General features: G+C 43.0%; 1 protein-coding gene and 1 long non-coding RNA gene across 9 annotated transcripts in view; one reads left to right on the forward strand and one right to left on the reverse strand.

Annotated features, from left to right (window-relative positions):
• RPRD1A (regulation of nuclear pre-mRNA domain containing 1A) overlaps positions 1 to 20,681 on the forward strand; it is a 37,047-nt gene extending 16,366 nt beyond the window's left edge. The window contains exons 6-7 of one of the 3 annotated variants that reach the window (XM_083473354.1): positions 35 to 210; positions 18,538 to 20,681. In XM_083473354.1, the coding sequence (XP_083329480.1) occupies positions 35 to 210; positions 18,538 to 18,687 (326 nt within the window). In that variant the 3' untranslated portion in view covers positions 18,688 to 20,681. Of the gene's footprint in view, positions 1 to 34; positions 211 to 1,442; positions 1,538 to 18,537 lie in introns of those variants that run through there. The other 2 variants (XM_083473355.1, XM_083473356.1) reach the window with 2 other exon arrangements.
• LOC310692422 overlaps positions 1 to 24,473 on the reverse strand; it is a 39,177-nt gene that overhangs the window by 7,261 nt on the left and 7,443 nt on the right. For 2 of the 6 annotated variants that reach the window (XR_014518793.1, XR_014518794.1), the window contains exons 2-3: positions 13,847 to 13,963; positions 3,797 to 3,903 (exon numbers count right to left, since the gene is read on the reverse strand). This is a non-coding gene — a long non-coding RNA (uncharacterized lncRNA). Of the gene's footprint in view, positions 1 to 1,164; positions 1,513 to 3,796; positions 3,904 to 13,846; positions 13,964 to 24,473 lie in introns of those variants that run through there. The other 4 variants (XR_014518795.1, XR_014518796.1, XR_014518797.1 and 1 more) reach the window with 3 other exon arrangements.

Below are 24,473 nucleotides of genomic sequence, written 5' to 3' on the forward strand. Positions count from 1 at the left end.
TGTGTTGAATTATGAATATTGTTTTTCTTTCTAGACAAAGAATCAGGAGAGCAGCTTTCCAAGATGGTAGATGACGCATGTATGTTGCTGGCGGATTACAATGGCAGGTTGGCAGCTGAAATAGATGATAGGAAACAGCTAACTCGGATGTTGTCAGACTTTCTGCGATGCCAAAAAGAAGTCCTCTCAGAGAAAGAGCAAACATTGGAAGTGCGTGACTTTGTTGTGGTAGTTCTATTCTCTAGCTTTTCTTAATTAAAATGCTTGACCATGTTTAAACTTCCCTTAAAGTTTAGATCTAGGTATTAGATCTGTTTTCTCTATCTTTTTCTTTCCAGCAGGTGACTAGGAGGGCTTCTGTCACTTGAAATTTTATTCACCATTTAATGATTAAGTATTTACCGATAATCTTATTGTATATACCAGTCTGGGGGGGGTGGAGGGAATAGGTGTTAAGATTTGACATTTAACATTTTATAAATTTCAAATGACTCCTTGGACATGTTTGATATTAATTTTAGGTATATATATTCAGTGCATAATTTCCCAGTGATTTATTTCCCAGAATACATTACAGTGCAGTCCTAACCATGTTTATTCAAATGCAAGTCCTATTTAATTCCATGGAGGTACAGTCCCAGGTTAGGATTGCAGCCTTAGTTGCACTTGGTTCCCACCAAAAACAATGTGACTTTGTTAGGACTAATTTTTCCCATTGATTTCAGTAGGACCGAAGTTGAATTCACTTAGCCTAGATCCAACCCATAGTCTCCATTAGCAAGTCTGCACAAGAAAGCTTTTGGTGAATTAAGCTAGATGCATATTTGTGAATCTTAATAGGATACACATATGACTTTAAAAAATGAGTTTTATATGCTGGTGAAACAGGTTAATGAAATGAGGATTATTTATTTTAATTTTCTTTTCTCAGATGTATATAACTATTATTCAGTAGTATATTATTATTATTATTATTATTATTATTTATTATTATTATTATATAAATATATTCTAATGAATGTTCCAACAGCCCTAGATGACAGCTCTGTGTTCCTACTATGGTGGTGCTTGTTTTTTGAGGGGTGGTAGTGGAATAGCATTAGGATATTACCTAAATTAAGGTAGTTTGTCATGTTGAGTTATGTGCATACTTGGTTTCCCCCCCTTCAGTTAGGGAAGTAACAATGTTAGTTTTAGCAGAGAGCTATTTATAAGAGTTGCATCTATACTGACAATTTCTGTTTTGGTTTAATAGCTTAAAATTAGATCCGCAGTACATAATGACCCCTTCCTAAAATTAATTGTGCCTTAAACATAACAGCAATAACTTGTTACAAAGTACAAACCCAAACATTGTTCATTAAGGTTCCTCTAACCTTCATGTGGGTAAGTATTGTCTTACAGATATTTTTTTTAATCCAGCTTCTTTAACAACTATCTAGCTTTTGTTTCAGGTGAGGAGCATGGACCATATCTTCTAATGGTGGCATCTTCCATAAGTAATGCATCCTGCTAAAAATAAAATTCAGAATCAAAATCCTGCTTTGTCTCATGTTTTTGAAGATTGACAAAACATACCTGCAGATAACCCTTGATCATACTAGGCATATGTTGCAAACATCATCTAAACAAAATGGAATACCTAAAGCAAGCCACATAGCTGCCAATTTAATATTAATTTGCTGTTCATTTTTGCTAGAAATTTGAAGGCTCCATTTTATTGAATTTAAATGACTAATTCCTCAAGCATTCCTGATAGATTGCATCTGTTTAGAATTAAAATATGCATATTGAGCCCAAGAGCCTTTAGCAAGAATGTTTGAGTTCACTTATTGCTAGCAACAGAGGAAATTTTATGTGATCTGTTGAGGTGATGTTTACCCTGTGCTGAACTTAACCTCTGTTGACAACCACTATATCACATTAGCAGTAGCTGATCCCTTATAGTCATAAGAGCTATATTTTTATCTAATTCAGCATTCTTTTAATAACAGCAGCTGCTTGCGTTTTGAGTAGCTCACAGACGGCATGAAGGCAGGGCTCCCTCCTTGGTGGTTTCTCCCCAGATATTTAGAGGTGCATTGCATTGGAACAGGGTGGTTTCATTTAGCTTCCATTTTTAAAAGTCATTGGCCTATCTTCATGAATTTAATCCTTTCTAAAGCCGTCACCACATCTTTTGATAGTGAATTTAACACATGATGTCCCACTATGCTGAAGTTAGCAGGTCTGAGCCTAATCAGTGTTCGGATGTGCACTGCCTTTAGTTATATAATGGAATAAAGGTGGGGAGTGGAGAAAAAAAAGGCAGAAGGATCTTTTCCTGGCTAGAAATTCACCACATGTCATGCAATCAATGGTTGCCATTATCTTAATATATGGCCATATGAATTAGCCCTTGTTGCATGTACCGTGTTGGCCCAAATATGTCACACCTGAATTATAAGCTACACCTTTAAAATTCAAGGGGGGGGGGGGAGGAGAGACAATACCCGAAAATAAGCTGCTCCCTTAAAATTCCGCAGGCACTCACACCCGTTCTGTTTTACTGTGTGTTTCAGCAATGATACCGTAGAAGCCCATTTTTGTAAGGTCGCAAATTTAAGCCGCACCTTAACTTTTCACGGTCAGAATTTGAGGAAAAAAGTGAGGCTTATATTCAGGGCAATACGGTAACAAACTGCCACTTGGCTTTTTCCAACTTTGGCTTTATCATGGTACGTATGCCAGGAGTGGTAAGATTGAGCTAACTGATTTGCATAGCTGCAATTTGTGTCAAAATCTAACAATGTTAAGTGTGCATGCATCCATTGAAATAAGTCAGCCTAATCATTTGTGCTCCCATGTGAATAGCAAGCTGAAACCATTCTTTCACAACTTAAACCTGTGAAAAAGGATTGTAGTGCCTGTCAAGCGTGAAGAGAGGGTTTGCATAATACAGGGTAAAGAAGAAATTCCATCTCTCTGTGGGGCCCTTTGTGGAGTCACTTTAGTGGAGGTTGGGTCACCCATGCCAGAGTGATGGTCCAATTTTGCAGCTAACGCAGCAGTTGTGATAGAATTTAACTTCATTGTGATTAAAAAATAGAAATAAAACTTTCACACCTAGTTGCTCTCTCGGTGCGAGCAGAATAACTTAGGAGGTTTTGACAGTAAGCTATTGTCTGCAAGTGTGGCATGGCATAGGAAAATATAAATTAATGTGAATGGCTATTAGCTATTAACATTGGTACATTTAGGGGCAACATTGGGTGGAAATGAAAGCTGCCCGGTGAACTCAGTGGTAGGCCATGGGAGAAGCCCATCTGTACCCGGATATCTCCACGTTGGAGGCAGTTTTCAAGGGCCAAGTGGGAACTCTGAAAAATGGCTGTTAGTAGGCACATGCACATAATTAAGTAAATAAGTAAGTAAATATTTATACCATGCCCTCCCCGGCCAAGACTGGGCTCAGGGCGGCTAACATCAAATATCAAATACCGTATTTTTCGCTCTATAACACGCACCCGACCATAACACGCACGTAGTTTTTAGAGGAGGAAAATCCGTAGGCATGCCACCCGTAGGCATTCCCTCCATAACAAGCACAGATATTTCCCCTTACTTTCTAGGAGATAAAAAGTGAGTGTTATGGTGCAAAAAATATGGTACATTAAAACAAGCAATTGATTAAAAGACAGCTTAAAAATTAGAATCAGAATAAAATTAAATGACTGCCCACGAATTACAACCATAGGCGTCAGCTATCCATGTTGGTCCCACATGAGCCGATAAAAGGACTAAAGAGGTAACTTACAGGGTCCCATAGAGGGGGGTCAAACTGCCTAGACCGAAGGCCAGGTGGAACAGCTCCGTCTTGCAGGCCCTGTGGAAGGATGTCAAGTCCCACAGGGCCCTGGTCTCCTGCGATAGAGCCATAAATACATATTAATCAGGTGGTGGAAAGAATAAACGGAATCTTGTGCTGATAAATCAAACTTCTGTGCAGGATAGATTATGTAACTTCTTAAACAATTAGTTTTGCATGCTTCCTCCACTTTGTATTCTTGTGGTTCATGTCTTGTCATAGATTATAGGCAGTGGAGTGGAGAAGTGGAAAAATTGGAGCGAGTAGCACGCTAGGGACAGAGGATGTAGAATTCCTTACAACCCTTCCCAGGATTTCTGTATCATGCGCATGTTCATGATGCATGGTACAAATCTGTTTCTTCTGCCCACACATCTGATTTTTGCCACCTCCAAGAAAAGCAACCTATTTTTAGTCATCTTGTCGTTGATTATCTAGACAGACTTCCAACTGCCCTTCCCCGAGCCCCCATCTTTCTGTAATATCTTCAGATTCCTTGTTTCACTGGGTGGTATTCCATGTTACTGCATGTAGTCGTAACAAATGAAGATACTGCACTATGTAGGGTAGTTTCAGGTAGGTAGCCATGTTGGTCTGACGTAGTCGAAATAAAAAGATTTAAAAACTGTCCAGTAGCACCTTACAGTGGTGCCTCGCAAGACGAAAATAATCCGTTCTGTGATTCTCTTCGTCTAGCGGTTTTTTTCGTCTTGCGAAGCAAGCCCATTGAGGGATTAGCGGATTAGCGCTATTAGAGGCTTTTAGCGGCTTATCTGCTGATCAGATCAGCTGATAAGCGGCTTAACGCTTTTAGCGGCTTATCTGCTGATCGGATCAGCTGATAAGCGGCTTTTAGCGGCTTATCTGCTGATTGGATCAGCTGATAAGCAGCTTAGCGGCTTAGAAAAAGGGGGGGAAGGAAAAAAATACCAGCAGGAACTCGCAAGACATTGTCGTCTTGCGAAGCAAGCCCATAGGAGATTTGTTTTGCGAAGCACCTCCAAAACGGAAAACTCTTTCGTCTAGCGAGTTTTCCGTCTTGCGAGGCATTCGTCTTGCGGGGCACCACTGTACTTTGTTCTGGGTATAAGCTTTCGTCAGAACAAACTTAGTTGGTCTCTAAAGTGCTACTGGACAATTTTTAAATCTTTTTATGTAGGGTAGTGTTTGGCTTCCAGGGGTTGTATGTTGTCATATCAAAGCTGCAGCCTTTTAGGCTGGTAAAGGCTGACAACTGGTTCAGTATGCCTCTGGATTCAGGTCAGTTCCAGTCCATATAGGGAAGTGTACGATTCATACTTACTGCAAGTTAGTGTGAACCGCTACAAGGTTTGAACAAGTTGCCTTTTCCCCAGACCCACCCTATTCTTCTGATCATAAATTTTTAAAACTGATTTTTATCATTGCTTTTACACAGTTGTAACCTGCCCTTGGGACGCGGGTGGCGCTGTGGGTTAAACCACAGAGCCTAGGACTTGCTGATCAGAAGGTCGGCGGTTCGAATCCCCATGACGGGGTGAGCTCCTGTTGCTCGGTCCCTTCTGCCAACCTAGCAGTTCAAAAGCACGTCAAAGTGCAAGTAGATAAATAGGTACCACTCCAGCGGGAAGGTAAATGGCGTTTCTGTGCGCTGCTCTGGTTCGCCAGAAGCAGCTTAGTCATGCTGGTCACATGACCCGGAAGCTGTACGCCGGCTCCCTCAGCCACTAAAGTGAGATGAGTGTCGCAACCCCAGAGTCGGCCACGACTGGACCTAATGGTCAGGGGTCCCTTTACCTTTTACCTGCCCTTGGTATTCATGGTGAAGGACAAATAAGAAATTAATAACAATTTACATAATTTTGTAACTCATAAGCTCCATGAAGCATGTATGAAATAAAAATAATAAAGGTAAATGTACCCCTGCCCGTACGGGCCAGTCGTGTCCGACTCTAGGGTTGTGCACGCATCTCACTTAAGAGGCTGGGGCCAGCGCTGTCCGGAGACACTTCCAGGTCACGTGGCCAGTGTGACGAAGCTGCTCTGGCGAGCCAGCACCAGCGCAGCACACGGAAACGCCGTTTACCTTCCCACTATAAAGCAGTACCTATTTATCTACTTGCACTTAGGTGTGCTTTCGAACTGCTAGGTGGGCAGGAGCTGGGACCGAAAGATGGGAGCTCACCCCGCCGCGGGGATTCGAACCGCCGACCATGCGATCGGCAAGTCCTAGGCACTGAGGTTCTACCCACAGTGCCACCTGCGTCCCTATGAAATAAAAATAGCATTCAGTATTAACAGTTGTCCTAAATTCCAGTAAATTATACCCTTAACCCTTGAAATGGCAGGCCTTCTGCCTTTTACTTCTCAGACTCTTATAAGGAACTTATGTAGAAACCAAATCAATCCCGAAGTACAGTCGTACCTTGGAAGTTGAACGGAATCCATTCTGGAAGTCCGTTCAACTTCCAAAATGTTCTGAAACCAAAGCACGGCTTCTGATTGGCTGCCCACCTAGCAGTAGCTACTGATACGCAAAGTCATGGAGAATAAGGCTAATCCTCTTCTAAAGCTGACCCAAGTTGGTGATTATCTTGCGGTAGCGAATCCTAGCATGGAGGCAGTTGCATACATGCCATGACCTCATGTGCACCATTGAAGGGCTACTGACCCTAAAGTAGAGGGGGAAGCATGTGTGCCCTGGATGTGGAACTGCCATAGCATTGCATTTGTTTGTTACCCATGTGCTCATCCAGGAGTTGTCATTACTTCTGGCTTTCGTAATAGAGTGACAAGTTGCTTGCTTGGTTTGCTCTTCTCCATAAGCACCTCAGGGTATAATACTAGATACAGCTCACTAGTAAATTCCTAGCTGGCACCTCTATACAAGGGATTAATGCACGGATACCCAAATTTCTGGCTCTGATATAGACATATATGTAAGTTCTTTCAAAATATAGCAAAGAATTATTATTATTATTATTATTATTATTATTATTATTATTATTATTATTATTTTAAAAGACCAGAGGATCAAAGCTGATAGGATGTTGCTAGAATAAATTTCTTCCCAAAAGACCAAATAGCCCATTGCATATTTATCTTTTAAGTATGTTTAGTACTATATACAATCTTGAGCATCTTATAGAATGTTTACCAATAAATTAAATAAGCATAAAAGAGCATCCCCTGAATAATAGTACTGGCATTTATCTCCATGATGGCAACACATTTCTGGTATTTGGGTGTTGACCGCAATCCTATTTTTGACTAATGCCATTTCCCCCAACATTTTCCACTCAGGCCCTTAAAATGTATAAGAAAGCAGTGACCCTTCAGATGCTGTTGAACTCTGTCATCATTCCCTGACCAAGCTGACTGGGGCTGCTGGGAATGCAACAACATCTGGAGTGACACACGTTGACCACTCCTGCTTTAAAAACACTATGAATTTTGTCACAAAACAAATACATTACAGTCTCAGTAAATTGTACATGCTGAGTGTTTCAGATTTATGATTGGTGGGTGGTTTGTGGCCTCCTTACAGGTGGCCTGAGAGACCCCCACAAGGATAGACTGTTGAAGGCTCTTTCTAGAGTAAATAAAATTTAAAATCCACCTCTGGACTCTGGTGTAACTATTAAAATGTGTCAGGGTGAAGAGAAAAAGGAAGCATTGTCAGGTAAGGGATAGGAGTTCCTGGATTTCCATTTCTATGGGCTATCAGTCAAGACGAATGCCTCGCAAGATGGAAAACCCGCTAGACGAAAGGGTTTTCTGTTTTTGAGCTGCTTCGCAAGACGAATTTCCCTATGGGCTTGCTTCGCAAGACAAAAACGTCTTGCGAGTGTTCCGATTTTTTTTTTGCTTTCCCCCCCTTTTTCTAAGCCGCTAATCCGCTAATAGCCTTTTAGCCGCTAAGCCGCTAATAGGGTTGCTTCGCAAGACGAAAAAACCGCTAGACCAGGGGTCTGCAACCCGCGGCTCCGGAGCCGCATGTGGCTCTATTACACCTTTGCCGCGGCTCCGGGGCGGATACTAGCGAGGGGAGGAGGCGCATTGTGCGCCCCGACACTCCTCACTGTGACAGGCGCTGTACTGGCTGTGACGTCGCATGGGGGCGGTGCGTGCGTTAGTCACGCACCGTCCCGACGTCACCTTCCCGCCCTCTGTCAGATTGTGGCTCCGGAGATATATTTGTTTTAAATGTCGCAATGGTTTTGCGGCTCCCAGTTGTTGTTTTTTCTTTGGAAATGGGTCCAAGTGGCTCTTTTTGTCTTAAAGATTGCAGACCCCTGCGCTAGACGAAGAGACTCGCGGAACAGATTATTTTCGTCTTGCGAGGCACCACTGTACTATAACGAAATTGCAAATTGTAGCTCTTCTTGGAAAGCAGCTTTTGGTTTTGATCAGGACTGTTCTGCTTTCTTCCCTGAAGGCTGTTGCATCCTGAGCCTTTCCTCCATGTGGTTTCTTAGCAACAACAGTTTTGTATACTAGCACAAGCTCCCCCTCATGCCATGCTTTCTTCAGCTATTGGCCTTCCCTTTACTAGGCCACCCCACCTGTACTTATGGAATCATGACCTCTTCCCAACAACAGGATCAAAAAATGTACCCTGCACGTGGCAACCACTCAGATCCATTCCCTGCCACCTGTCCCTGAAGCCACATGTGGTGGGTTGGTAGAGCCTAGCAAGAGCTGCAGTGTTGTTGAGCACCTTGCTGATCTCAGAGGTTGCCAGAATTGCATTTATGCCCACCACGTCTAGATTTGTAGGAATGATTAAATTATTCTACCCTGTATATTCAAGCCTAGCTGAGTCAAGAGCCAGCAGTCTTTCAAGCTGCCTCATGTAGTCAGTGGAGGTCTTCTGTAATGTGTATGGGTTGCTCGTGCGTAAGTTGCCGCCTCTCCAGGCTTTGTTGCCTTGCTAAACATTTCAGTCTGGACAGCCCTTCACTTCGTGGCTGCCTCAGTCGCTAGCAGAATCCGTCAGTGGGCGTTTCTTAAATCTTTTCCAACATAAAAGTTGTTTGACACCCAGTCTCCTCCTACTCTCTCTGCGCGGAAGTCTTCTGCGCAGGGTGGGCGTGGGTAGCGGAGGACCCGTGCTCTCCCCGCTGGTGTCCGGGGAAGAGTCCTGGAGCCCTCTCGCCGATTCCCCCATCTGCCCCCCTTTATCCCTGGTGTTGCGCTGATTGGCTTCCCCATCTGCGGAGCTGCCTCTCTCCCTGCTGGGCCCTTCTCCAGCATCATTTGAGAGCCTTCCCTCCGCCTCTAGCTCCGATGTCAGTTCCCTGACATCTTCCAAGAACAAACCAGGATAGTAAACTTCATTGCAGCAAAATGTAAGAAGTGCTGGTTTGAACACCGAAATATGGCTTCAGAAGCCGGATTCTTTTAATGCAGCATCTTTCAATACTTTTATCCTGTTCCAGTTTGTCTGCCGTTGCCTCAGGGCTGCTTGAAGATTTTAGAAGTGTGTGAGAGGGGGTGATCTTCATTAGTTGTCATTTAAATACTAGGTGAGAGCCAATGTAATTTAGCTCTTTGAGTTGATTTCTAAAGCTTTCAAAATATTTTAGATTGGTCTGTAAAAGAATGCTTTCCTGATGTTGGACTTCCCAACTCTCATTAGTCCCAGCTAGCACAACCAATAGCCAAAGATGGTGGCAATTGGACCACAGCAACATCTGCACTGCCACAGCCCCACTCTAAAAGTATTTTAAAATATGTACTGTACAGCCTGCTCTTCGCTACCAAAAAGGCATCCCACAGTGGATTTCAACCATAAAGCATTAAAAACAAGCATAGTAAAAGCAAATTAATAACATCAGTGAAATTTCATCACATCAAACTGAGTGGAGAACAAATCGCCCAGAAGCCTGAGTAAATAAATAGGTCTTTAGCTGGCACAGAAAACTAAAACCTTAGCACCAGCCTTCTAGGAAGGGGTTGCACAATTGGGGTGCTTGCACTGGTGGTGCCCTCTTCCATGTCACTGCATACTGAATTTCGGGCACCACCAGAGGGATATCCTTTACAGATCTTTAAAGCACATTCAGGATTATATGGGGTGGTTCTCTGCCAGGTTTCTATGTCCTAAGATGTTTAGCGGTTTTAATGTCAATACAAGCACCTTAAAGCTGAATCAGTAGCAGCAGTAGCCAGTGCAGTTTCTAGCAGGCTAACGTGTTCTGCACCATGTAGAGTGCATTGCAATCGTCCAGAACTAGGGTTGTTAGTGCATGGGACAAACTATCCCCATCCAGGGGCAGTAACAGTTGCTGCGCTAACTGAAACTAGTGTAAGGTTCTTCTTACCAAGAAAGCTACTTGTGCCAGGAGGACCCCCAAGCTATGTTCCTGTTCTATGAGAGGAAGGGTGGCCCAGTTCTGAACAGGCAATATTCCCAATTTCCAAACCTGGGAATGCCCACTTACAGTACTTATCAGGATTCAGCCAGAGCTTATAGGCTCTCATCCAACTCAACACTGTGTCAAACCACTGACCAGAATCCAGAGAGTGTCTCCTGACTAATGAAATGAAACTGACTAATGAAACTGAAGGAGCTGTATCAACATGCTCCCCCCTCCAGCCCCTTGCCAGAGGAGCTGAGTCAGAGTCGAGAGGTATAATTTTTCTGCCCTCTCCTGGGCCTTCGCCCTTAGCAGGGAGTCAGCCTGTCCAACCCCTAGGTATGCCCCTGTATCAGCATCTTGGTGATATCTCACTCCAGATCTAATGAGCACTCCTAGTAGCTTCAAAGAGATATTAAACAGCACTGTGGACAGAATGGAACCAGGCACCCTGCAGCATAACTGCTATGGAGCTGAGGTACAGTCTCCCAATGCTATTTTCTGGGAAATGGCCCTGCAGGTAGAAATGGAACCACCACAAAAGCAGCAAGGTCACTCTCTTCAACCCTCTCAATAAAGGACTTTCATCAGGACAACCAGAGCTGATCTGGTTCCCAACCTGGAATGAATCCAGATAATTGGTTCCATCCAAAAGCATTAAAAGCTACCACCCTCTAGAGCAGCGGTTCTCAACCTGTGGGTCCCCAGATGTTGTTGGACTGCAACTCCCATCATCCTTGAGCTCTGGCCTTGCTAGCTAGGGAGTTGTAGTTCAACAACATCTAGGGACCCACAGGTTGAGAAAGGCTGCTCTAGAGCACTTACCCTTAAAAAGGAATTCTTGCAACCAAGTGATGATTGTCAAACACTTGGGTTTCTTGGGGAGCAGGCAAAGTGTAGCCTCCATGAGGACTGCAGGCACCCTCCCTTCTTGCACAGATGTATTCACCACACATTGGAATCACCTGGATAATCCCCTCTGGCTGGATCTAAACAGGGCAAAGGTTGCCTCTAGCATCTTATGCACAGCCGTTGTTCGTTTGTTACGTTTATGTCCCATCCTTTCTCCAAGGAGCTCAAGAAGATGTACACGGTTCTCCCTCTCCTTGTTTTATCCCCATAGTGACCTGTGAGGTAGGTTAGGCTGAGAGACAGTGATTGTCCCAAAGTCACCCAGTGAGTTTCATGGCTAAATGGAGATTCGAACTTGGGTCTTCTGGGTACAATATTCTAAGTACTATACCACATTGGCTCACACTGTTGTTCTTTGTGACCTATTAGTGATTATACAAGTCAACCAAACCATCAGTTAATCATTGTACACAAAGATCCTAATACAGCTCTAGCCATGCATAAAAATGTATCGATTTGCAACTAGTTTTCCCAGAACGTACATGAGGATGTGCATTCAAATGCTCAACACATGGAATGATGCATTGTAGAAGGACACTGGGTGAGCATTTGGATCAACATCCAGTTTTCACCTGTGATTTTTGACCAAATGAGTGAAAAGTTGGTGAAAGCAAAAACTGGAGGGTACTATGTTATGTCATAGAATAGTTTCTCTCCCTCCTGTTATCTCTGCAGTTTGAATTTGTTTACTCTTCTTAACTCACAGCTCTAGCTTTGGGGCAATGACAGCTCCTGAAGCCACAGCTATGGAGGAGTGTGAGTTCACATACAGCACTAAACTACGGTCAAAGTTCTCTAGTGTTTAAAAAACCAACTATGAATGTGGTTAATGAGCAACCTTTAACCATAGTTATTAAACCATAGTTAAATTGCTGGGCTGGGTTTGCACATAGCACTAAGCTATGGTTTAATAAACCATGGATTAGCATTATGTGTGAACCATGCCACTTTGCAGGGCTGCCTTTGAACTGTGTTCAGAAGCTTCAACTGGAAATAAAATGTAGCTGTAAGAGTTTCAAGTGGAACCTGTTGTAGCAACAGATAAAAGTCTACTGGCTTCATGTTTGCTTCTGGAACCAATTTAAAGTGCTGATATTATCCTTTAATGCTCTATATGACATGGACTAGGATATTTAAAGGACCCCTTCCACACGTACACAGTTGCTCTTTCCTTGGTCTGCACAGATACACATGCTACTGATCATGCCTTTAGAGACTAACTGGGTGGGTACTGAGGACTGACCTTTTCTATTGTCACAGCCAGATTATTAAACTCTCCTTCAGGCTGTCCACCTGACACACACACACCATGTCCACCTCTTTTTTCCTCTGGTTTAGTTTGTAACTTCTCTGCCGATATAAATTCTGCTAGGATTACAATTATTTTGTACTGTATTTCTTTGCTTTATATGCATTTTTTCACTGCTTTTGTATTCAGAGAAAAGTGGGCTTATAAATACCAATTGTTGGGCGTTGTGAGTAGAAGAGTAATATTATGCTCCTGTCTTGCTTGTGGGCTTTCCATACTCATTGTTAGCTCCTGGAAGAACAGGGTGCTGAACTAGATAGGCCTTCTAAGCCAACAGGGTTCTTCTTAAAAAAAATTTTAAATAGAAATTTATGCTCATTAGATGAGGATAGCACTTAAACACATTCTACTTAAGGTAAAAAAGGGACGCGGGTGGTGCTGTGGGTAAAACCTCAGCGCCTAGGACTTGCCGATTGCATGGTCGGCAGTTCGAATCCCTGCGGCAGGGTGCGCTCCCGTTGCTCGGTCCCAGCGCCTGCCAACCTAGCAGTTCAAAAGCACCCCCGGGTGCAGCTAGATAAATAGGGACCGCTTACTAGCGGGAAGGTAAACGGCGTTTCCGTGTGCGGCTCTGGCTCGCCAGAGTAGCTTCGTCACGCTGGCCACGTGACCCGGAAGTGTCTGCAGACAGCGCTGGCTCCCGGCCTCTAGAGTGAGATGAGCGCACAACCCTAGAGTCTGTCAAGACTGGCCCGTATGGGCAGGGGTACCTTTACCTTTACCTTTACTTAAGGTAGATATTGGAGAGCAAAAAATTGCTGGGTTGGACCAGTACAATGAAAAAGGGACATGTACAATGATGCAAATTTATTCTAAGCATTATGTGCTGTAAAATATCCATGTGATCTGCCAGCCACAGATGTCAGGACATAAGTGGAGTGAGAGAATATACTAATGATTTTTTTCAATGGCAAGTAGCATGGCTTTATTTGGAAGCCTAGTTAAATAGTTGCCTAGTTGTAAGCCAAGTATTGTCTAAAGGGCTTCTCAACTGAGACACCATCCAACAAAGCAGAAAGACAGTTGGATTATTGCAGAGTTTGTATAAATAAAAAGATGCAGCACATACAGTCTACAACCCAGTTACTGCAGAGACGATTCCTTGTTATATAAAATTGTCCTGGAGGAAATAGCTTCCAGACTGAAATGTAATATGAGACTAATTCATAAGGCATTAAGTTGGAGTCTGATTACTTTTGCATTCCTCTTGTTAGTAGATATTTTGCAGAACAACCATAAACGTAGCACTGTCCATCGCAAAGTCCTTCCAGATCATTCCAACCTGTGCAGATCGTGGACACCGTTGAATTAATTCTAAGCATAATGCAGTATTTTTTCTTTAAAAATTATTTGAATAAAATGTCATATTTAGGGGAGAGGCCATAGCTCTGTGGGAAAGTACATGCTTTGTATGGAGAAGGACAGTGGGGTTCTCACCATTTCCAGTTAAAAGGTTCTTGTGTAACAAGACTGGGAAAGACCACTGCTTGAAGCCATGGAGTGCTGCAGTAGACATCATTGCATCAGTTGTTGCAGTCAACATAAGGCAGTGTCCTATACCCATGTCAGTTTTCAAAATAGACAAAATCAGTACTGACCACTTATATCCTCTTTCTTTAAAAAGAAAAGAACATTGGAGCAGCTTAGGTGAAGATCCAAGTGGTATCCATTCCAGGCACTGAGTAGGCCCATGCCTGCTTTACTTCAGTAATGCTTCAGTATGACATAGTCCCAAATTACAAAATAAATTCCAGATTGCTATTTTGGAATTCCACATAGTAAATCTGCTTTTGAATTTACTTGGGGCTGTCACTGCTGCTTACTTCGCTCAACAACTCCACCTACCAGTCTACCCTTTGCCATCTTCCTTCTCCCAAAACATGACTATATGCTCCTTCTTTTACACCTGACTAATCCCTGGTCTCTTACACCTCACTCACCCCCTTGCCTATTTCCTCACAGTTCACCCAACCCTTCCACGCTCACCTGGGCGACCTACCACCCACTCTGCTCACCTGCCTGCTCTTCAGTTATGACGCTGCTTCCATATGATTCCAACGACAGCATGGCAGCCTTACAATTTTATTATATAGTAAGAAAATTATGACACTGTGCTACTTATTCTACTTAAACCTTCTATTTACTTCACTAATTTTCAAAATATAAGCATAAAAAGATAAGATGGAAGGTGAAGGGCCTAAGAGGATTCCTGCCCCTTTAAAAGTTGCACAGGAGTGAGGATGTGCTGGCAGAGGCAAGGACAAGTGACACATATATTCAGGCCTGCATCAGGCTCCAAATACATATAAATCTGCTATGAAGGATGCAAATAAAATCCATGCCCAATAGCTATACCTTGTTATTTCAAGGTCTGTGCCACAGATAGCCAGCCTGGTGCCGTTCATATATTTGTGGATGGCAGCTCCCATCAGCCTCAGCCAGAATTGTCAAAGCTGGAGAAACTTTATCGGATCTTGAATTGTGCCATTGGGGAATACGACAGATTCATTTCCAGGAGAGGAAATTGAAGATTGTCTTTCTGTCAGCTCTCCACTAACACAAGATGGCAATTTATAGTAGCCAGACATTGGCTATTAAATCACTCTGGAAATAAGAGTGGTCAAGGGAACAACCTCAAATGCTCTGATCAAAGCCATTTTCTGCTGTCTGCGCCTGGGGGCTGAGTTGTTAATAACATAAAAAGCATCAAAAGTATCCAGTATGGCACAGGTACTTTTGGATCTCCCATTGACTGTTGGTATTGTTCGACAGTTGATGGCTGAACAATTTAAAATGATCAGATCAACATTAGATGAAGGGGGGGCAAAAAAATGAATCAGAGAGATAAGAAATGAAAAATGGAACTGGAACTTACCTAGAGATTTCAGACAAAATTGATGAAAACCTGACAGGACTGGATGATGAATCAGCAAAATTGGAGAAAGCAGATGATGGATGATGAAATGAAAATGCCTCTTATACATGGGTTTGGAGGAGAAGAGAAAGATAAAATCATAAATGGAGAGATGGAGAATCATCTGAATTTGGTATTGATGGAATTGAGAGGGGAACAGCTTTTAGAAAGTTCTGGAAGAAAGAAAGTATTCTGCATACTATTTGGAGCAAATTCAGAGAATGATGCTATAAATTTATGCTACTATCTCTGGAAAAGACTGGAAGAAACAGAAATGCCCTGGAGGAGCAGATCAGGATAAATGCAGTAGGAAATGGAAACACAACAAGAGATGAAATTTGAATATACAGAACTGGGCATGAATTAAAGGATATATAACAAGAAAAGAATTATGGAATATGATTCCAATATGTGATCACAGTGGAGAGATTTTAATATGGGCATGGAAGGAATAATTTACTATTAATGAATATGGAGGCATGGTGGTGAGAATTATGGAGGGAAAGTGGATTTTAAAAAAAAGACATGGTTGATATTTACCTCCACCAATAATAATAATTCAGGAACCCCTCTTGGACTTTCGTGGGGAAAAGAAATGAAATGTTTTTGAGAGACTTCAACTGAAAAGAAACATTATTTAACAGAAAGTAGAGAAGACTGATTTTATCTTGGACGGAATGTCTCCCCCTTTTTTTATGAAGCTGGCAGATAGAAAATGGGAAGTCCTTTTATTTTTCTTCTCTTTCAACTTGCATCTTTCTCCTGCCCTTTTCTCCCTCCCTCCCTCCGTATCACTTCTTCATTTTCTTCTCTTTTCTTTGGTATCCTCTGCTCTGGGCCTTCATTATTGTCCCGGGATTGTGTAGCCAAGCATGTGGTAGATGGTTAAGGGAAGACCCTGGGTAAAAGGCAGGGGAATGTTGGTCTCCCAGGGTGAGAGGCTGGAAGGAGAAAGGAAAGATCCCAGATGAGAGCTACTTCCTTCTGTGGTTGGTAACAACTGATTGGTTCAAAATTGGGAAAGGAGTACGACAAGGCTGTATATTGTCTCCCTGCTTATTTAACTTATATGCAGAATTCATCATGCGAAAGGCTGGGCTGGATGAATCCGAAGCTGGAATTAAGATTGCCGGAAGAAATATCAACAACCTCAGATATGCAGATGACACAACCTTGATGGCAGAAAGTGAGGAGGAATTAAAGAACCTTTTAATGAGGGTAAAAGAGGAGAGCGCAAAATATGATCTGAAGCTCAACATCAAAAAAACGAAGATCATGGACACTGGTCCCATCACCTTCTGGCAAATAGAAGGGAAGAAATGGAGGCAGTGAGAGATTTTACTTTCTTGGGCTCCATGATCACTGCAGATGGTGACAGCAGCCATGAAATTAAAAGACGCCTGCTCCTTGGGAGAAAAGCAATGACAAACCTAGACAGCATCTTAAAAAGTAGAGACATCACCTTGCCAACAAAGGTCCGTATAGTAAAAGCTATGGTTTTCCCAGTAGTGATGTATGGAAGTGAGAGCTGGACTATAAAGAAGGCTGATCGCCGAAGAACTGATGCTTTTGAATTATGGTGCTGGAGGAGACTCTTGAGAGTCCCATGGACTGCAAAAAAATCAAACCTCTCCATTCTTAAGGAAATCAGCCCTGAGTGCTCACTGGAAGGACAGATCGTGAAGCTGAGGCTCCAATACTTTGGCCACCTCATGAGAAGAGAAGACTCCCTGGAAAAGACCCTGATGTTGGGAAAGATTGAGGGCACAAGGAGAGGGGGACGACAGAGGACGAGATGGTTGGACAGTGTTCTCGAAGCTACCAACATGAGTTTGACCAAACTGCGGGAGGCAGTGGAAGACAGAAGTGCCTGGTATGCTCTGGTCCATGGGGTCATGAAGAGTCAGACATGACTAAACGATTAACAACAACAACAACAAGGGTCAAGAACTCCCTTTAAGAAAGGACTCTGTATGCCCTCACCATAGCAAGAAGACTGATACTGATGAATTGGAAAAATAAAAATGTGGCTCCCTTCTACGATTGGATTGAAGACTTATACAAACTCGCAGCATATGAACAACTTGCATATAGACTTGCCATGGACAAATTCAATGAAATTTGGAATCCATTCTTATAAATACTGTAATAGGTAATCTGGTGAAGTACAATAACAACCTTGTAAAGTATACAGTTTTGGGTTTTACCCTTCCCCGCTTTATTTTCCCTTCTACATGGGTTGTGTTTCTCTTTTTCTTTCTCTCTTTTATTTACGTCTCACAGTGTTTAGTGCACATATTATTATGTACTTTTTGAACTTTCAATTAAATAAGAAGAGAGGACTGTATTCTACTTAGTCTAGTTGTATTTTTGTAGCATCTCTTTTTGTTTTTTAGATTAGTCTTTTATATCTTATAGTATTATGAAAAACTTTTTTAAAATTCTTATATTTCACCCCTCCGCAAAAAGGAAATAGACAGCTTCACCTATCCCTACTTTGAGAAGAGTTGATGTGTATTTGAACCCAATTTCTAAGCTTTTACAAAGCATTTTTATATGCAGATCATTTTTTAAAATTATTAAAAGCCACATTGAGGTAACACTCCACCTTTTTACAGGTCCTGTTTGTCGTTAGCTTTCTTGATGAGAAATGTCAGAAAGTGGTATTTTTCTCTCACTTGTGCTATGCAGTTTCACTTGCCTAATTTCTGCATGCTAAAGACACAAGTACAGGGCTAGCAAAGAAACCCATTGCCTCCGTAATGGCTGACTTTTCATATAATGCAGTGGTGGCCAAACTTGGCCCTCCAGCTGTTTTGGGACTACAACTCCCATCATCCCTGACCACTGGTCCTTTTAGCTAGGGATGATGGGAGTTGTAGTCCCAAAACAGCTGGAGGGCCAAGTTTGGCCACCACTGATATAATGCAAGACCAGTCTAGAAAATCACTGTGAGAGCATAAAAATCCACCCTATCCTGAAAAAAACGTTGCTTTTTTTTTTTTTTGCGTGAGCAAAAGACAGTCTGTACCTGAGGACAGAAGGTGAACAACTAAGAGAAGCCCTGGAAGGTTTGACAGGCAGCCTATATGAGTCTGCACACTGGCCGTGAAGTAGTCAAGAGGGGGAAATGGCGTTTTGAGAACCGTTTGAGAACAAGTAGTGAATGGGATAAGTGTGGAAGGGAGTCTCTAAAGTTCTTCTTGTCTTTCAGGAATACAAGCGCAAGTTAGCCAGAGTCTCTCAGGTACGGAAAGAACTCAAGTCACGGATCCAGACCCTTCCTGACCTTTCACGACTCCCCAATGTGACAGGAAGTCAGGTGCACCTTCCATTTGCAGGAGATGTCTATAATGATGATTGACATTCAGATCTTCCCCTGGAATGAGGAATTGGGCAGATGGATTGATATTATTTTTGTATATTTGTTGAGAGTAGCACCTCAGTGTTTTAATTTATAAGAAATGTCAAATGTTGCTTTGTTTACTATGTTACTGAAACTGTGGTGAAGCAGGTACTATCTAAGAGGCAGAATCTCTGTGTTATTATGTTTAAAAGAAAGAGTGATTATTACAATTTAACTTTTGTACTCACTTTGATTAGATCCAGGAGAACATTGTTTCTATTTTGCTTTTTCTTATGTGATCTTTATTGGATATAGGTCTAATAATTTAAACTAATCATATAAGACTCTGCACATAGTAAGTGAAGAAATGCAAAAATAGGTCTTTTGACTCCTGCGATTTGGGTTGAAATGTGACAGTAATTTTTTTTCTTCTCCAAAAAGTCATTGTCTTAATGTCCTTTTAAAAACTTTTGAATACAAATTATATTAAAAACAGATGTTGAATGACCAAAAATGACCGTAGTTAAGTGAATTAGAATGCTAAATGATTTAGAATTTTAATAGTAATCACTCCTCCTCTCTGAAGGTTGATTTTTTTTTATATAGTCAGCAACCATATGTTTCCATTGTAATCATTTTCTACATAAATCCAAATAGAAAAACCTCATCTTAGAGGACAAACAGGCCAGTGAGTGTAATCCTCATCTGGAAGGAATTGGAATGGTTATATAGGACTGAATCTATACTTTTTTACAATTAACTGTGCTTAGCGGTAAAAAAAATGTTTAGAAGTTCAATCCTATAGCTGTCCACTCAGAAGTAAATCCCACTGTATTCAGTGGCATAATCTAGATTAAGTGTGCAGATGATTGCAGCACAAGAACATAATTCTGTAGTGTGCTTTATTCATTAGCTGGAGCTCTGAGCATCTTTTCTCTAATGGGGAACTCATCTGATGAAGTCAGCTTGGAAGGTTAATTGCAGAAAAGCTCCAACAAATCACTCCCAAGCTGGAGTGTTAACATGGGGAAAGTTTATTCCTGACTACTCAGGGTGAGGAAGTTCACACTGATATATGGCCACTGCCTTTCAGCATATTTACCTATTTGCTTGCACATACAGCTCTCTATTTTGTCTATGGGCAGTGGAGTCTAAAAATGGGGTGGTTCTTACCATCTGGGGCCAGTGTGCATATTTGCTGCAGATGCTAGTCACAAAATTGCAGTGCATGGTTTAGGAAATTGAGGAAAAGACATCTACTATTTGTTTCATTCTTGTTCAGTGATGCTCTCAAAAATTACTTTAATACATTAAGGATGTTTTCCAGTTAATTTGACCCACCTTAAAAAGGTAAAGGTAAAGGGACTCCTGACCATTAGGTCCAGTCGTGACCGACTCTGGGGTTGTGGTGCTCATCTTGCTTTATTGGCTGAGGGAGCCGGCGTACAGCTTCCGGGTCATGTGGCCAGCAGGACTAAGCTGCTTCTGGCAAACCAGAGCAGTGCACGGAAACGCCGTTTACCTTCCCACCAGAGTGGTACCTATTTATCTACTTGCACTTGGACGTGCTTTCGAACTGCTAGGTTGGCAGGAGCAGGGACCGAGCAACGGGAGCTCACCCCATCGCGGGGATTCAAACCACCGACCTTCTGATCAGCAAGTCCTAGGCTCTGTGGTTTAACCCACAGCACCACCCACGTCCCTATTTGACCCGCCTTACACCACCAAATTAGGTCAAAGTTGCAAAACTTAAAGCCCCAAATTGGACATTATGTATATTTGGCAATTTATTTTACACATTTAATGTACTTTTCCACTGTCACTTATTTGTTACCAGCGGTCAGCATGGCTGATCATATTCTAGGGTCATTGGCAATCTGAAAAGGCTACCTCATTTATTCACCCTGGGTGGTGAATTCATCCCACCCCTCAAAGACATAGATTTTATGTTGCAATGTCAGATACAGAAGTGATTAGCAGGTATGAGCACTCCTTTCTATGACTATATTACAGTTTAAATATAGGAAGTGGCCTTAAGTGACACCGCCCTGCTACCTGGCAAACATTTAACTCTTAATCGTCACCTCTAAAATTAGAACAGTGAAGTTATTCACATTTCCACCACTGAAAAAATGTTGAATGCTAGTGGCAGATAAAACAAATTACAGTGGTGCCTCGCAAGACGAAATTAATTCGTTCCGCAAGTTTTTTCTTCCTGCGAGGTTTTCGTCTTGCGATGCATGGTTTCCTATAGGAATGCATTGAAAATCAATTAATGCGTTCCTAGGGAAACCGCTTGCCAGGCTGGCGGTGCGGAGAAGGGCTTTTCTCCCCACCGCAAGCCTTCAGGACAGGTACGGGAACAGAGGGGAAGGGGCGCAGCGCTTTCCCTCTGTTCCCGGGGCTTGCGTGGGAGGAGGGTTTTTCCTCCGCACCGCCAACATTCAGAACAGCATTCTGAATGTTGGCGGTGGGAAGGAAAACCCTCCTCCCACCCCAAGTCTTCAGGAAAGCCATCCGAAGCTGGGCAGCGGGAGGAGGCGTTCCCCCCGCCCGGCATCGGAGCTTCGTTCCGATGCCGGGCGGCGGGAGGAGGCGTTCCCCCCCCCCCGCCCGGCATCGGAGCTTCGTTCCGATGCCGGGCGGCGGGAGGAGGCGTTCCCCCCCCCCGCCCGGCATCGGAGCTTCGTTCCGAAGCCGGCGGCGGGAGGAGGTCCGAGGACAGTGGGGAAGACGCACTGCGCTTCCCCGCTGTCCCGGAGATTTCCCTATGGGCTGTCGTCTTGCGAAGCAAGCCCATAGGGAAATTCGTTTTGCGAAGCGCCTCCAAAACGGAAAACCCTTTCGTCTAGTGGGTTTTCCGTCTTGCGAGGCGTTCGTCTTGCGGGGTACCACTGTATTTCACAGGAAAAATGCTATTTTGAATATAGCTACTTAAATATGTGAAAATATAATACCTCTTTCTGGGAAACTCAAAACAGTTTAATGCAGCTTGCTGCTGCTGCTTCTGTCTTATTGTAGCAGTTTTGGATTATACTTAAAAAGCATTTCATTGTCAGTTTTGAATGCTAAACTGAGGAGCATCCACTTCTGTTACCTATATCATGTGCTGTTTGCAAAGTTTGATCCAGCAGAGGTAAGCACATCTAAGACCAATTAATTTGAACGGAAAAGGAATTACCGTATTTTTCACTCTATAACACGCACCCGACCATAACACGCATGTAGTTTTTAGAGGAGGAAAATCTGTAGGCATGCCACCCGTAGGCATTCCCTCCATAACACGCACAGACATTTCCCCTTACTTTCTAGGAGGAAAAAAGTGAGTGTTATGGTGCAAAAAAATACGGTATATGCTTAAATTTCAGGCAGAGAAATTAGTGGGGAATAAAATTGCTCAACTTTTGCATCTTGCTGTAATATTTATGGAAGATAACTGCAAACTATAAGGGGAAAAAACACTTTGCTTGTATTTTGAACAGCTTCTGCCTGATAGTTTGAATTTTTATTGTATTATCATAGTCCTAAAATACTGACAGACACATGTCAGAATGCAAGATGAAAGGTGGTTGGTAATCTCAGTTTATGTTTCACATTTAAAAAATGAGGGGAAGGAGAGGGATTTCATGGAGTTGAAAATTCTCTATGCTGTTAGGACTTTTCATGGTTCAGACACACTGTAATATTTCTGCTTTTTCTAATCCATTCCATTCCAGACATCAGGAGGTTATAATATCCAGATAATTATAATTTCTTTTTCTCCAAAGGACACAGGAAAATTCCACTCATACCACGCAGAATTTCATAAGTTTAAAATATAAACCTCAATTTGTTATGCATCTGCTTTTTTGCATAAAATGTTTAGCCACAGATTAGTGTTATGTATATGAGCCTTTGGCTAATGCACTCCCACCCCTTAATTGGAATAAGCCAATTTGTGACTAGTAATGATGCCTGCTGGTTTCACTAAACCAGAGCAAACTGCAGTTTTTCTAGAACTTCTGCCTTGTTCTTTTAGAATGGCAATAGTGTCCATCTGAGAGGTGCTGGAGCTGAGCTCCTGTGAGCTCCGGTTGAAGAAAAGCCCTGGTAGACAGTAAACCACAGTTCCATGTTTGAACATAACAAAAAGATACATTTGAAAATGGAAGTGAAAGCTACCAATTTTCCATTCCCTCCATGAGCATTGCTTTGATGAGGAGGGGAGAGCAATGAGTCTGAGGCTTTTGCACTTAATTCTAACATACAGTGGTACCTCTGGTTACGTACTTAATTCGTTCCGGAGGTCCGTATTTAACCTGAAACTGTTCTTAACCTGAAGCACCACTTTATCTAATGGGGCCTCCTGCTGCCGCCGCGCCGCCGGAGCACAATTTCTGTTCTCATCCTGAATCAAAGTTCTTAACCTGAAGCACTATTTCTGGGTTAGCGAAGTCTGTAACCTGAAGCGTATGTAACCCGAGGTACCACTGTATAGTTTAGTGTTCTGCCACTGAGTCTTGCTGAAACACTTACTTGTAGAATTCATTTTTCTGCATGTAAATATTTTTGTTGCAAATACGTGCACCCTTCTTTTACCAAAATACAGAAATTAATAAGTTCTTTGGGAAATTTTACTCTATTCTTGGCAGGTAGCTTTCAGGCAAATGTTTACATTTCAGCTTACCGTATTTTTCGCCCCATAGGACGCGCGGCTCTCCCAGGGCTAGCGGAGCGCTGCGCTAATCCCGAAGCTTGGGGCGTGCGGAGCTCAGCGCGCCCCAAGCTTCTGGGTGCCGGCAAGGTCTCCGCTAGCCGTGGGAGAGCCGCGCGGCTCTCCCAGGGCTAGCGGAGCGCTGCGCTGATCCCGAAGCTTGGGGCGTGCGGAGCTCAGCGCGCCCCAAGCTTCTGGGTGCCGGTAAGGTCTCCGCTAGCCGTGGGAGAGCCGCGCGACTTCGTGCTTCTCTCCCAGGGCTAGCGGAGCGCTGCGCTAATCCCAAAGCTTGGGGCGTGCGGAGCTCAGCGCGTCCCAAGCTTCTGGGTGCATGCAAGCTCTCCGCTAGCCCTGGGAGAGCTGGGTCTCCCACGGCTAGCAGATAGCTTCCTGAAGCCTGGAGAGCGAGAGGGGTCGGTGCGCACCGACCCCCCTCGCTCTCCAGGCTTCAGCGAAAGCCTGCATTCGCCCCATCAGACGCACACACATTTCCCTTTCATTTTTGGAGGGGGAAAAGTGCGCCTTATAGGGCGAAAAATACGGTAGTTTTGCCAACTTGAACCTTGTTTTATTAGGAGCCATTGATCCTAGTCACATGCCGTGGAAGTACATAAAACACAGCTCACTGTGAATAAATATTGTGCTTGTGTATGCTGCTAAATCACTCCTGTTTTACTCCCCACTCTTAGGAGCACCAAAACACTAACCCTGGTTTACTTACTATGACATGTGTACTCAAGACATGTGTGCTCATAGGTTTCTTCTAAACAAAAAACGACAAGTAAGCCAAGAACAAGCCTTGAGGTCCAGGTTTCAGTAATTTGCTGCCTTACCAAAATTTGAGTTGTTGAAAACACATCCTCAACATTGAGTAATTAGGCCAAACATTCATTACACTGAGCACACACCCAGAATTGGAAACAAATCATGTTTATATTTGCAACCCCTTACTACAGTGGTACCTCGGGTTACATACACTTCAGGTTACATTCACTTCAGGTTACAGACTCCGCTAACCCAGAAATAGTACCTCGGGTTAAGAACTTTGCTTCAGGATGAGAACAGAAATCGTGCTCCGGCGGCGTGGTGGCAGCAGGAGGCCCCATTAGCT

Source organism: Podarcis liolepis (genome assembly GCF_965112155.1).
Source record: "Podarcis liolepis genome assembly, chromosome: 13".
NCBI classification, from domain to species: domain Eukaryota; kingdom Metazoa; phylum Chordata; class Lepidosauria; order Squamata; family Lacertidae; genus Podarcis; species Podarcis liolepis.